The 13,856-nt window shown below is 41.3% G+C and overlaps 1 protein-coding gene across 2 annotated transcripts in view; it reads left to right on the top strand.

Annotated features, from left to right (window-relative positions):
- STK24 (serine/threonine kinase 24) overlaps positions 1-13,856 on the top strand; it is a 121,017-nt gene that overhangs the window by 101,093 nt on the left and 6,068 nt on the right. For both annotated transcript variants that reach the window (XM_054574325.1, XM_054574326.1), the window contains exons 6-9: positions 5,386-5,571; positions 7,733-7,878; positions 9,763-9,892; positions 11,707-11,775. In XM_054574325.1, coding sequence (XP_054430300.1) covers positions 5,386-5,571; positions 7,733-7,878; positions 9,763-9,892; positions 11,707-11,775 — 531 coding nt within the window. The remainder of the gene's footprint in view (positions 1-5,385; positions 5,572-7,732; positions 7,879-9,762; positions 9,893-11,706; positions 11,776-13,856) is intronic.

Genomic DNA, 13,856 nt, shown 5'->3' with positions numbered 1-13,856 from the left:
TGACTTTTAATTATTTACCTTTTCCTCTAGCTTATTTCTAAAACAAAATCTTTTATTTGCTTGCATCGTAACCAATGACTCTTAATTTTTTTAAACATTTTTTACTTTTTAAAAAAAGTTTTCCAATGATTCTTTACTAGAAACCATCGGTGAAAATATGTTTATGTGAAATATACTTCCAAGGTTTGCTGACCAAGAAGGTGTGGAATTGCAGATAAGGATTAATGTCTGTGGCTGAGAATTGAGGCTTATCAGAAGTAGGCTTCCAGATGGTGGAGCCTTAGAGATAGTGTCCTTGGGGATAATGTTACACAGACACATACCCTCATTAGTGGTGATTCTGGGCTAGCAGCTCTTGTTTTGCGCAGTGCCTAACAAAGGGCCTTTTCCTGAGGTTGCTTTGTGGAATAGCCTTCCAGTGACTGCTTGCCCTCACCACAGCTTTTGCCTGATGGGGCAGTTTATGTTCTTTGAGGAGCACTGTTGCCATTTTGGTCACTGGTCTCCTGATACACTAGCTTAATTCAGCTTCTTTCCATTTTTCCCTTCCATTTTTCTCTGTGTATCTTCTGGACATTTTACCAACTAGTCTCTGTATTTACACATAGAGCTTAACAGCCTTAGGGTAGCAGGGCTTGTTCTGTTACTGTTGTCATAAGAGCATGCTCCCATCAGTTTCATCTTTGGGTATCACAGTGATTCTCAAAGGAAGATTGGGCTAGGAAAAGAAAAGGATTTATGTGCCTTGTTGGCATCTTCATCTCATAGAACTAAAAGGAATGTAAGTCATAGGTGTTTTGTTTTTTGTTTTTGTTTTAAAGAGAGAGAGAATAGAAGGAAGGAAGAGAGAGAGAAACATTGGCTGCTTCTCATACATGCCCTGACGAGGGACTGACCCTGCAACCCAGGCGTGTGCCCTGACTGGGACTTGAACCCATGACCTTTTGCTTTTTGGGTCAGTGCCAAACCAATTTAGCCACACTGGTCAGGACTAAGTCTTAGTTTTATGTGTATGTCTAGAATCTTGTTTAACACAGTTAATTCTTAAACTGGTATCTATGACCCCTTGTTATTTGTCTGGGCTTCTTCGGTGTTCTGAATGTGTTTGCCCATGCAGGGAATCTTAACATCGATCTCAGTTCTTAACCTAAGCAAAGTATTACTAAGTCATGATAGCTTACAACCTTTATCATAATTGTTATTATCATGTAGGTGATTTAGAGTAGATTGGCTTACTTAAGAAGCCCCCAAACTTTGAAGATGGTGCCCAGGCAGATAACTGCTCTCTGACAAGGAAGCCTTTGCTTTCAATGCTGGAGCAGGGTCTTGGGCTGCAGAACTTTAATCCTGTAGCAGCGCCCGCCGGCTCCCTGGGAAGGTTATTATGATGATGTGTCACCAAATGGATTGGACTGGGCTGAAGATTTTACCTGTTTCATGTCTTTCTCTCTATACTCATTCATTCAGCCTTCACTGTAGTTGTACCCAGTGCTGTGCTAAATAATTTATGATTCCCTCTCAACATCATTGTTGTTGAGTGCTTGATACTTCTGTAAGTCAACGTGCCATAGTAACTTAGTCATTCTTCTAAGGTTTAGCGTAAGTAATGCTGCCATTGAATATTTTGGTAGCATGTACCATTTTCTAAATCTAAAATTTAGGATAGATTCCTGGAAGTGGAATTAATTGGTTTTAACAAGTTTGGATCTTTTTATGGCTTTTGAGACATGATGTCAAATTGCTTCACAGTTATTTTAGTGCCAGTCAAGGTTTACTGACCAGTCAGGAAGATGTTAGATGTCAGCAGAGGGAGCCTGCAGTCAGGAAGACAGTTAGGAGCCCCTATAGAAATCCCAGGGAGAACCCTGGCTGGTGTGGATTGAGTGGATTGAGTACCCATTTGTGAACCAGAAGGACATCAGTTTGATTCCCAGCTGGGACACATGCCTGTGTTGCTGACCAAGTCCACAGTTGGGGGCGTGCGAGAAGCAACTGATCGATGTATCTCTCACATGTCCATGTTTTTCTCTCTCTGACTTTCTCCCTTCCTTCCCCTCTCTGTAAAAATAAATAAATAAAATATTTAAAGAAAATAAAAAAGGAAGAAAGAACTCCCAGGGAGAAAGGATAGCTCTGAACGAGAAAACTAAGCCAGGGCAAGAGGGCTAGTGGCGACCCAAGGCACCAAGTTGTTGAGAGCTGCATTGGCACCTGGCGATTTAGAAGGGTTCAAAGAAGGGTTCCAAGAGGCTGGGGTGACACTCTGGGTCCTGGCTAGGCTGCCTGGGAGGTTGGTACATGTACCATCCTGACGAAGGTTTGCTGGTCACTCTCCCAGGGGAAGCAATTGAGTGCTGCTTCTGCCTCTTCTCTGGAGACTCGGAGATGTCTAATAGGTGGGGCTGGGAATGCTGTTTCCTCAGTTGACTTTAATTGGTCCATCTTGACAGGTGGAAGCAACTGCCAGGTCCTCAAAGTCTTGCTGCCTGTTTGTTTATTGTCTGGCTTAGAGCCCAATAGCAAGCCCTTGGACCACCGTGGGAAATCAGTGCCAGCACATCTCACGACAGACTGCCAGCAGACCTCATGATCAGCCTAGGGAGTGTGTTTAAGTGGTATCAGGATGTGGAGTGGTCTGGAGGTAGACCTATCAGAGTTCATCTGGACAGAGGTCATGCATCTGTATGGTGATGATGCAAATTGGTGCTGAGCAACAGGTTTTGCAAACAGAAACATCTCTAGTGAAATCCAAGAGGGTGGAGTAGGCAGACAGATGGGAACCATTCAAACTTTAGAAAGGAACCTGTTGGGTAAAAGGCCACTGCCATATGAAATCATGCATTTGTCATATCTGTCTCCTCTGTTCTTGCATGTTGTCCTCCCTCCTTGTACCTGCACACTGCTCATGTCCTCTTGCCACTTTATAGTCATTGGTGCTCACTGCCGGCATGCTCCTTTGCACCTATCTTCCTCCTCCTGCAGAGGAGGGACTCTGGAATAAGTCATGTCTTGCTGTTTTTTAAAATAATACACATGTAATATAAAGCAGAGTGTAGGTTGCAGATGAAAGGAAAATAGGCATATTACTCTTCATAGTGGTTTATCTAGACCTTTACTAGCATTTAGTACAAATAATTTAGGACAGGGCTTGCTTATTCCCACGTTCCCTGACAACAAGAAGTAGAGTATGTGGTAGGCATATGTGCTGGGCACATTGTAGTGAGGGTCTGTTGTACTCACAAGGATGGCAGGAACATGGCAAGTGAGTCCTTTCCAGGTCATTAAAGGTGGAAAATATCTGGGTCCTTTGGTGATCTAAGCGGTGTTGGTAGACTTTCCATTTCCTTGCCGCAGGGTGAGTGTGAGAGATTTATTAGGTTCTCACTGAATTGCCTGGGGTTATGATGAGTTTACAGTGTGCAGTAATAAGAGCTGGGAAGCTGTACTAGACAGAGTACAGTAGAGGTTTGGCCCTCTGGTCCCCATGAGGCCACAAGCACATGCTGAGCAGGAGGTGGGGTCAGGCAGCTGTACATTGGATGCCTCCACATAACACCCCAGGTTTCTGCCCAACAGTGAATCTAACCAAGCCTCTAGATTTAATTAACCCATTGGGTATTTGATAGGAAACGTTAGAGCTAAAAGAACACATTAAATAACACCAGTAAGAAATCAGACAAATCCAGAATTTGGGCTTATTTTTTCCTCAGGTTAGTGACACTGGGGAGATTAGGGAGTGAATTACTGTAGATTAAAGAGTTTTAGGCCACCTAACAGTCAATTACAACATAAGGGCCTTGTTTGGATCCTGATTCAAATAAACCAACCATGAAAAGACTTTTTTTGAACAGCTGAGAAAATTTAATTATTACATAATATTAAATTATTACATAATATTTAATTATTACATGATAAGGAATTTTTGTTAATTTTAGATGTTGATAAGTAATAAAAACTATATTGGTAAACTGAAATACTTGGGGAAAATGTCATGGCTTTTGTAGTCTATTATTTGTCATATATTACAAAACTCATGTTAATGATTATGAAATTCATATAATAAGTATAGGAGGGTGCATTATATATTTTCCCACTTTGTGTGTTTGAACATTAAATTCTAGGCAATTGGGTTAGGCACCTTGCACAACCAACATGTTGTTATTCCCATTTTACAGATGAGGGAACTAGGCTTACTGATTAGGTATTTTATCTGACATCACAGGACTTTTGTGATAGAGCTAGCATTTAAACTTAGCAGTCTGTGAGACTAGGATAGCTGTTCCCAGTGTCAGAGCATTACATTAGTTTTAAGCATTGCTTAGCTGGCAAACATACCTCCGCTCCCCAGATCTGCCCTCTCTTCTCACCTCTGATGACCTATCCTACTGACTGATTCAAGGACTACAGTTGACATTGAATGTGTTATACCTCCAACAGTGAGTGGAAGAGGAGTAATCATTAAAGCCGCCTTCAGTTCATAGATACAAGATGTTTTATCTTCTCTTGTGCCTTGCCTATTTTGAAATTAAACTAAAAGCTTATATTTTTTATTTTTCGTTAAAAATAATGTTTTCAAAACCTTGAAAGTACATTGAAAGGTAATTTTTTTTGTAAGAAGTATGAGGTCTATCTGGAAAAAGTCCAGCCATTGTTACTATGACGAGAACAGTTTGTGTGACATCGATGTAACCTGGTAGCCAAGGAGAGTGGACTGGAATGTTTGTGCATGAGCAATGATGACTTCACTGTACTATCAGTTGAGGTGGTAGATGCTGTTTAGTGAGCATTTGTACTGTGTGGTTAGTACACTCAAAATGACTGAGCGAGCAGAGCAACAAATCTGCATCAAATTTTGCATTAAGCTTGAACACTCCTCTGTTTAAACTATTCGGATGATTCAGAAGGCCACAGCAATGGGCAACTGGTGATTGGCAGCTTTATCATGACAGCGTGCCCACTCATGCATCACGTCATGTGCAGAGGTTTTTGGCAAAACATTAAATCACCCAGGTGACTCAGCCCCCTACAGCCCATATTTGGTGCCCTTTGACTTCTGGCTTTTCCCATAAGTAAAATCACCTTTAAAAGGGAAGAATTTTCAGGCCATCAATGAGATTCAGGAGAATAACAACAGGGCATATGATGGTGATTGGGAGAACTCTGTGAGGTCCCAAGGTACCTCCTTGGAAGGGGACTGAGGCATCATTGTCCTGTGTACAGTGTTTCTTGTATCTTGTATCTTCTTCAATAAATGTCTCTTTTTCCTATTACATGGCTGGGGTGGATACCTTCTGGACAGGCCTTGTATATTTATCTGAATTTACTCCTGTTTGAATTTATTCCTGCTTGGTAGGTCTCTAAAGATCTTTTTTTTTTTTGTTGCAGGCAGACATCTGGTCCCTGGGCATAACAGCTATAGAGCTTGCAAAAGGGGAACCACCTCATTCTGAGCTGCACCCCATGAAGGTTTTATTCCTCATTCCAAAGAACAATCCCCCGACTCTGGAAGGAAACTATAGCAAACCCCTCAAGGAGTTTGTTGAGGCCTGTTTGAACAAGGAGCCGAGCTTTGTGAGTTTCATGAGATCAGAATGGGCGGGCACCTCTTCATGTGTGTCCTGAGTTGGTCTAGATACATCTTAGTGAATTTTTTAAATCACTGATGTCAGCTGTCTTCACAATCTCAGTTTTTTTCTTTTTCTAAATGTGTAAGATTTGTATCTTTGCATTGTAAATATATTTTATTGTTTTTCTCTGAAGGATTAAAATTTATTTTTCATATTTCTTAGTGTCTCGTACCTCATTGAGCTTTGAAGACTGTTCTCCTTAATATTATATGTATAATCATAAGTTTTTAATATTTATAGTGGAAGGTTAGGCTATGAACTATTATGTTTTTTTTTTCAGTAATTTCAAAGTCTGGCCTGAAAAATAATGGTTAAATATTTTTTAGAGTAAATGTTTTCAGTTTCTTCTTGGCACATGTCAGGAAAGGAAAAGCAAATAAAATATAAATGAACCACCCACTTCACTTACGCCTCTTCCTTTTCTTCATGTTTGATTGACTCTGATGGAGCTGTGTAGCAGTAACAACTACATAGCTTTAAGCCTAATTTTCTCTCTGAATTAGGACTTCTTTGAAAGCTCTCTGTATATTTTGGTGTTATATATAGCAGCATATGTCCTTGTTTTTGTTTATGAATTTTCCAGCAGGGTTAGCCGGACCCCCTTTGATTAATTACTCTTATCTAAAACATGGGTGATTAGCTTTACAAGAGCAGGATTAAAAAGGGAGTGCAGCGTATTCTGAGATCCTCTTGTAGGAGTGTCCAACCTGTGGCCCATGGGCCACATGTGGCCCAGGATGGCTGTGAATGCAGCCCAACACAAAAAATCATAAATTTACTTTAAAACATGATTTTTTTTTTTTGTTTTTGTGATTACGTGTCATAATGTATTTAATGTGTGGCCCAAGATGACAATTCTTCCAGTGTGGCGCAGAGATGCCAAAAGGTTGGACACCTCTTCCAGGAGATGCGGAGTACAGCAGGCATTGGCAGTGTCAGGCTGTTGTTCTACGAGGCCATCATCCTCTAAACCTTGTATCATGATGTTAGCTCCTAATCACAAGGCACCAGCACCCAAGAAGATACACCCATACGCATGTACATTTTACCATTAAAAATACCCTGTTGGTATTGGCTTATTTTCTCAACCCCTACCTTGACCCCACATTCACTGAGAAGCATGAGGAGCTGAGAATGTGAGCACTTCTGAGATACTTGAAGTTTCACAATCACCTGGACAGGGAGAGAGAAATACCTGAGGTGGCCAAGGTTTTTCACAAGCTTAAATTTGAGAAACATGCCTGGCTCTTGTTAATAAAGCTTTAGTAATTCAGAATAAGTGGGAGTTTAGTCTGATTCAACATTGTTTGTGTGTTCCTGCCGCCTGTTCCTATTTGGGCTTCACTCAGCTTCCTTGGGAAGCATGCTCCCTATAATTTGTTTTGCCAGCCTAAGGGGCAAAGCACTTGACTGAGTTCAAAGCATGCTGTCCGGCTGCAGCCATTCTGAGCCCAGGGCCTGGATGAAGTCCTCACCCCGACCACCTCAAAAGAGGCAGACCTGGGACACCCGCATTTATAAATTGAGAGGGCTGGATGACTAAGAACTGAGATACTCTTTCAGCAACCAAGGAAAGGGTAACTTTTGGCTCCTTTCTAGTTTCTTCTAGGCGGAGCCAAATGAATATTTTTCTTTATTTTGGGGAGGGGATGGTGGAGAGAAACATTAATACAGAAAATTAACAAGATAATACAAAATATATTTTCTCTCTTGCCAGCATTTGCAGTAAAATGGTTTATAAAAACTAGGAGGCATATACTTGCCCTTTTGAATGATCTTTGTGAAATTTTCTGGAGCGTTTTCTAGGTAAATGCTTGTTTTGGTGTAAGTTCTCTTGCTTTCATTGGATGGTTTCTTGAGAATTTAACATTAGATACTGAATGTTATGTCAACATAGTACATCGTGTCCCACAGACAAGTGCCGAATGGCTATTCTTTGGATAGGTCTTAGGGGAAAAAAACTTTGAAGTAGAACTTGATCTTTAGGTATTAGTGTGGTTTGACATTTTGAGGCAGAAGTCTGATCTTCGGGATAGAATCAAGTAGAACATAGGGACTTCATCTTATTTCTTTCTCTTTTCTTTGTTTGGTGGTTTGTCTTCCAGAGACCTACTGCTAAGGAGTTACTGAAACACAAGTTTATAATACGCAATGCGAAGAAAACTTCCTACTTGACAGAGCTCATTGACAGGTACAAGAGGTGGAAGGCCGAACAGAGCCATGAAGACTCCAGCTCTGAAGATTCTGACACGTAAGCTGTTGGCTCTGCCTGAGCCATGCAAGTGTGTGTGAGCCAGGTGGTATGTCCATGACTGCTCTATGCCTGAGCTACAGACCAGGGGGGCTGGGGGAGAAGGTGGCACAGTGGGAAGGTGGCGTGGTGAGTGGGCTGTTTGTTCTAGTCCCTTCCTTGTGTGGGCTTTAGGCCCCTCCCCTCCTCTCCCTTCCCTTGAATAATCCAGGTTGATTGTACTCCTTGTGTCAGTATGGGGCTGTTTGGGCATCTTTTAGCTTCTTTTTGTTGTCAGTGGAGTTTTCCTGCATAAAATCTATGTGATAAAATTGTATAAAGTGACCTTGACTTGTTTCTTTTGCCTTAGTTATACTTTCTGCTCTCACAATACTGATCAGCTGAAACTGCTTTAAATATGTATATTTTAGGAAGATACATTGTATGTTTTTGTGATTCTGTGTTGTGTTCTAGTAGATGCTGGACATTGTAAAAGCTCTGTACCAGAAAGTTACTAAAAACTGGTACCAAAGTTAAGCATCTAGGAATTCTGTTAGCTAAAAAGATGAATTAGGCCTAGGAGCCTTTTCAGTACATAGAAGAGGAAGGGAAGCCAAGCTAGTTGAATCCAAATTTCTGGGCATGAGATCCAAGTGTTTTTTTAAAGTTCCAGGTGATTCCTTTATAAAGCCAAGAGTGAGACACACTGATTTGGAATTTGTTGAGGTGGTTATGTTAAGAAATTGGGATGGAAAGATGAACAGAGAGTCTGGGCGTGGTCCTGGGTTTGGGTAAAGGAGGAGGAGATAGTCCTGGCTTCATCAGTGTGGTGGGTATTGTTGAGATGATGACACTGGAGAAGAGGCTGGTTTAGGGAGGCTAGGGTACAGGAAATTGAGTTTGGTGTGGGACATGTTTGTTGCTGAGAGGATGACCATGAGGGCTTAGTTGAGAATGACATTGAGGTTTAGAGAGATTAGGAGAATGTCTTGGCAGATAATACTGATTTATGAATCACTACTTTGTAAATGGTCATTGGAGCCATGAGAACAAATGGTATTATTCACAGCATAATCTAAAGAATGAGGAGGGCCTGAGGCTTAGGACCAAATTCTAGGAAATGCCAGCATAACAGGTGAGCCTGGGAATGACATGGGTCAGAAGAAAATAAAACACAGTGTGGCCCTACGAGAGGAGTCTGGAGCATCTAAAGAAGGTGTGTGTGATCAGCAGGATCATTTCCTGCTGAAAGTTCAAGCAGGATAAGGACTAATCAGTAACACTTTTGTCTAATGGTATATAGAGGCTTGGTTCCTTGGTCATAGCAGTTGCAGGGGGAGAGTGTGAGTTTAAGAGTGTGTGGAAGGTAGGAAATGGAGGCAGTGAGTGTAGTAACATTCAAGAACTGTGGCAGAGAGACTGGTTGTAGGTAGAAGGGAGGCAGTGTTGAGTAAGCAAAAGCTTTGCATTTTGAATCTTGGGTGAGAAGGAGCCTAAGGGGACAAAAGTCTAGAGAAAGGGGCTGTCAGTGGAGTAGAGGATTGTTCTGCAGGGGAAGAGATGCTGCTTTCCATTTGAGGAAGAGGTGGGAGGGGTGGGCGTGCATGCAGATGGAACTGTGGGACATTATGGGAACCACATTCTTATGGTCTCCTCTGTAAGGTAGGAGGCAGGCTTGTCTTCTGAAGCCCAGGAGGGAATGGGTGTGGGCGTCGCTGGTGGGGAGTGGAGAAGTTGGAAGTAGTTGTGGAGTGTGAGAGTGAGACAGAGAAGGCATGCATGGTAGCTGGGCAATATTGACTTCTCAGTTGTGGTTTGAGAGGCCACCAGTGGGTCTTCTCTGTGAAATCTTAGCTCCCGCAGAGCCAGGTCAGTTACGGAGTTCTCCTGGGTTTCTGTGTTAAGGGAAACGGATGCAGACGGCCAAGCAGCTGGAGGCAGCGACTCGGGGGACTGGATCTTCACGATCCGAGAGAAAGATCCAAAGAGTCTTGAGAATGGAGCTCTTCAGCCATCAGATTTAGAAAGAAATAAGGTACGTTTACTCATACTAGAGTGACTTATACTTGTCATCGGTCAGTAGCATTTTTCAGTCACTTTTCTGTGATTGTGTTAGGAGACTAGGTGATCCCTCATGGAAGCCTGTTTTGGAATTTTGCTGTCAGTGAATTGACAGCAAGAGATTTTGTTCTGTCTTGTTACTCAGAGAGTCAGACCTACAGTGCTAATTTCCTCTCCTCTCCTGCTGTCCTGTGGAGTCAGCGTATAGTGGGAGTCATGGGTTGTGGGGTGAGGTTTCATACATGAAATGACTTTCAAGTTCTCTTGACAGGACTGTTCCTGTTTTGTATAGAGTCAGTCATTCATGTTAGGTACTAGAATTTTGGGATTAATTTTTATTTAAAGTTGCTAAAAACACAATGAAATACTACCTCACACCTGATAGAATAGTTGTCATCAATAAATCAACAAACAAGTGTTGGTGAGGATGTAGAGAAAAGGGAACCCTTGGTGGGATTGCATTATTGGTGAGATTGCAAATTGGAGCGATTGCAAATTGGAGCAGCTACCATGGAAAACAGTATGGAAGTTCCTCCAAAAATTAAAATAGAGCTACCATATGACTCAGCAACTCCGCTTCTGGATATTTCTATGAAGACATCCAAAACACTAATTTGAAAGAATATATGCACCCTTATGTTCATTGCAGTGTTGTTTATAATAGCCAAGATATTAAGCAACTTAAATACCCATCAATAAACAAATGGATAAAGAAGATGTAGTACATATATACAATGGACTACTACTCAGACATAAAAAAGGATGAAAATTTACCATTTGTGACAACATGGAAGAACCTAGATGGTTTTTATGCTAAATGAAATGGCAGACAGAGAAGAACAAGTGCCATGTGATTTTACTTATGTGGAATCTTAAAAAAATAAACAAAATAAATGAACAAAAGAAAAACAAAACTTACAGAATAAACTGATGGTTGCCAGATGGAAGGGAAGGTTGTGGGCCTGGGTGAAAAGATTAAAGGATCAAGAAGTAAAAATTGGCAGTTATAAAATAGCCATGAGGATGCAGCATAAGGAACATAGTAATATTGTAATAACTGTAAATGGTGTCAGGTGTGTACTAGACTAATTGGGGGGATCACTTTGTAAATTATGTAAATGTCTAATCACTATGCTGTACACCTGAAACTAATATAAAATAATATTGGGTGTCAACTGTAGTTGGAAAAAATCTTAAAAACAAATGTATTGCTTTTTGATAGTTACATAAAACTTTATTTTGATTAATTGATTTCATGCCTGTTTTAAATTTATGAAAAGCTATTTTTAGGATTTTTAGGGGTGAAGTTTCTCTCAGGCAGTGTTGACCAGTGGCCATCCCCTGGTGTTCCGATTAAGTCCTGCTTTGATAAATGGATAGGAGTCATTACATATTCAGATAGTTTCCAAAAGTAAAATGAAAAAGGCTAGTGTTTTATGACAGCCACTTGCAGTAGCCATCTTTGATCTGATCTCCATTTCCAGGGTTTCATTAGTAAAGTCCTCCTATATAGGTAGCACAGCGGTACAATTCAGCGTTGCCTGTATCCGCAAAGTGCCATTTTCTGGACCCCTGTTTCCTTTCCATGGGGAATCCAGGCACTGTTTTTGCATGTTAGTGCTAATGGAACTTTGTTGTCCAGTGAAAGATAGTAAAACAGTCCAATTCAGATTTTGTAGAGAACAGAGAACATCGCAGGCATTATATTTGGATAGCAGCTATCTGAAGTTTATTCAATTTTTGAAAATATGAATTAAATATTTCTAATCACCTTTTTTCTTCCCCAAGATGAAAGACATCCCAAAGAGGCCTTTCTCTCAGTGTTTATCTACAATTATTTCTCCTTTGTTTGCAGAGGTAAGACAACCAAGTTGACTTTTGGGGGGAGGTGAGAAGGGAGGAGAACGAGAGAGCAGGGCTCTCCTGTGACAAGCTTGCCAGTAGACTCTCGGAGGTTAGAACAAGCAGCAGAGTATGTCTTGTGCTCCTGTAAGGCTGTCTGGAATCCAGCCCCTCCTTGGCAATGTCACCATGTTACCATCTTGAGTATACAGAGAGGACATCAGCCTAATCCATATGTGATCCAGCCTAAGGCCATATGTTATTAGGGCAATTTTTAACATTAGTCGTGCTGCTTTCAACAAAAAGTATTTGGGTATAGCCTGATCTGTCTGCCTCAGATACGTTTATGGCAGTGTAAAAAGTAGATTTTTATTTTAAAGGAGACACCAGCTTCCCTGAAGTCCTCATGTTTCCTGTTGAGCCCCCAGATTAACCTTAATTCTTATTCAGTACCCAGAGTAGTAACCTTACCCAACAGGGTCAGTCATTTACCAGGTGAGGGCCCTTTTCAGTTCAGTTTCCGTGGGAGTACCTGTGACTGCATCCTGTGCCATCTCCCTGCTCCTTCTCTATATGCCTCCTATAGATTTCTAATTACATATTGCATTTGAGATGTTTTAATAGATTTTGTGAGAGTGAAGATTGTTTTTCATCTGATTAGTATCTGAATGGAAAAAAATATGGAAATGCCCCTTTTCGTTTTCTTGTGCCCACTTCCTGACTCGGGTGGCCTTTAAGACAATTCAGAGTGAGTCATACTAGTCAGTAACTTCTGTTTGTATGGTGATTCAGTGCTTTCCAGGGAGTCTGTATCATGAGACCCTCAGATCTGAGGTGAGTGGTCTAAGGTGGGAAGGAAGCGATCCCGTTGGCCTGAACCTGGTCGCACAGTGCCTTCACCTTGGCAGTGCCCAGGGTACCCTAGGCCAGTCTCTATCCTGCTCCCTCTTTTAGCCGCTCCCCCAGGCTACATCCCTTTCCCAGCCCAGCAACTGCTTTTACAAGTTTGCTTAAGGGCCCTGCCTTCCAACCAGGCAGATTAGGGCCCAGACTCAAGTTACAGGGTTAGAACCACTGAACATACTCCTTTTAGTAGGAAAACTAAGTGGCACAGGGCAGATAGAGGCCCCTTCTGTGTTGCTTTCTGGCTCCAGCCTTGGCTGATTTTTCATTGGTATCCTTGGCTGGATACCATTGCTCTTCCTAGGGTACCCTTAAGACCACATTTTGCCCTTTTTATATGTTGTTTGGAAGATTGGTCCTTCAGGTTTACTAGATACTCCCTTGCGTTCCTGACACCCTTTACTGTAGCTTCACTGGGATGAGTAAGGCAATTTGGGAAAATGACGTATGTTTTCTCATTTGTCTGAAGCTGTTTATTTGTTATGGAGCATATGAAGAAATTCTGAAATCAGTATTCAGAATTAATGAGTAATCCTAGATGTAATAATATATTCATTTTTTTTCCAGCTAAACTTAAAAGTAAACTCACAGGCCAGGCCTTTCTAGTTGTTCTGTATATCCGTTTAGCAGGAAGAAGTAGAAGCCATTATTTCTAGAATGAGATGGATGCTGGGAATGATAGTGTTCACAGCAGCTTTAAAAACCAAAGCTATTTTGTAAACTATTTCTTAAAGATGTAACTGAGGAGGGGGGACTCCTGAAGAGGAGGTAATATTTTTTTTTCTCTGCATCTGCCAACTGGAGCCTGTTCCAAGTGGCCTTCAATCCTGACTTGGCTGCTCCTTGACCTGAGCAGCTCCCCTTCAGCATTGTACGCTTTGGTTGCATTCCAGAAAGAGACTAAGTTGATCTTAAAATGAGGAAGGTGCCTGAATACATTGTCATGATACTGTTATGATTTCTCATGGGAACAGAGGTGTTAAGAGGGACATGTAGATTCCCAGAATTTAGGGCTGACACTTACACGAAATATAATATTTTGAGAAAAGAGGACCAACAAGACAGTTTGTTGGTGTTTAATAACCAACCTATTAACATCAGTAAGCTTTATTGCAGTTTACTGCAATAAATTAGGTAGCCAATATTGCAGTTTCAGTGTGGAAACTAGTAATTTTGAAATTGCTTTTCTGGTA

This window comes from Pteronotus mesoamericanus, unplaced genomic scaffold, assembly GCF_021234165.1.
Source record: "Pteronotus mesoamericanus isolate MK-2021 breed Mesoamerican mustached bat unplaced genomic scaffold, CSHL_Meso_final contig_26, whole genome shotgun sequence".
In the NCBI taxonomy this organism is placed as follows: Eukaryota; Metazoa; Chordata; class Mammalia; order Chiroptera; family Mormoopidae; genus Pteronotus; species Pteronotus mesoamericanus.
Note: the sequence above shows the minus strand (reverse complement) of the source record. Positions and strands in the feature narration are given on the sequence as shown.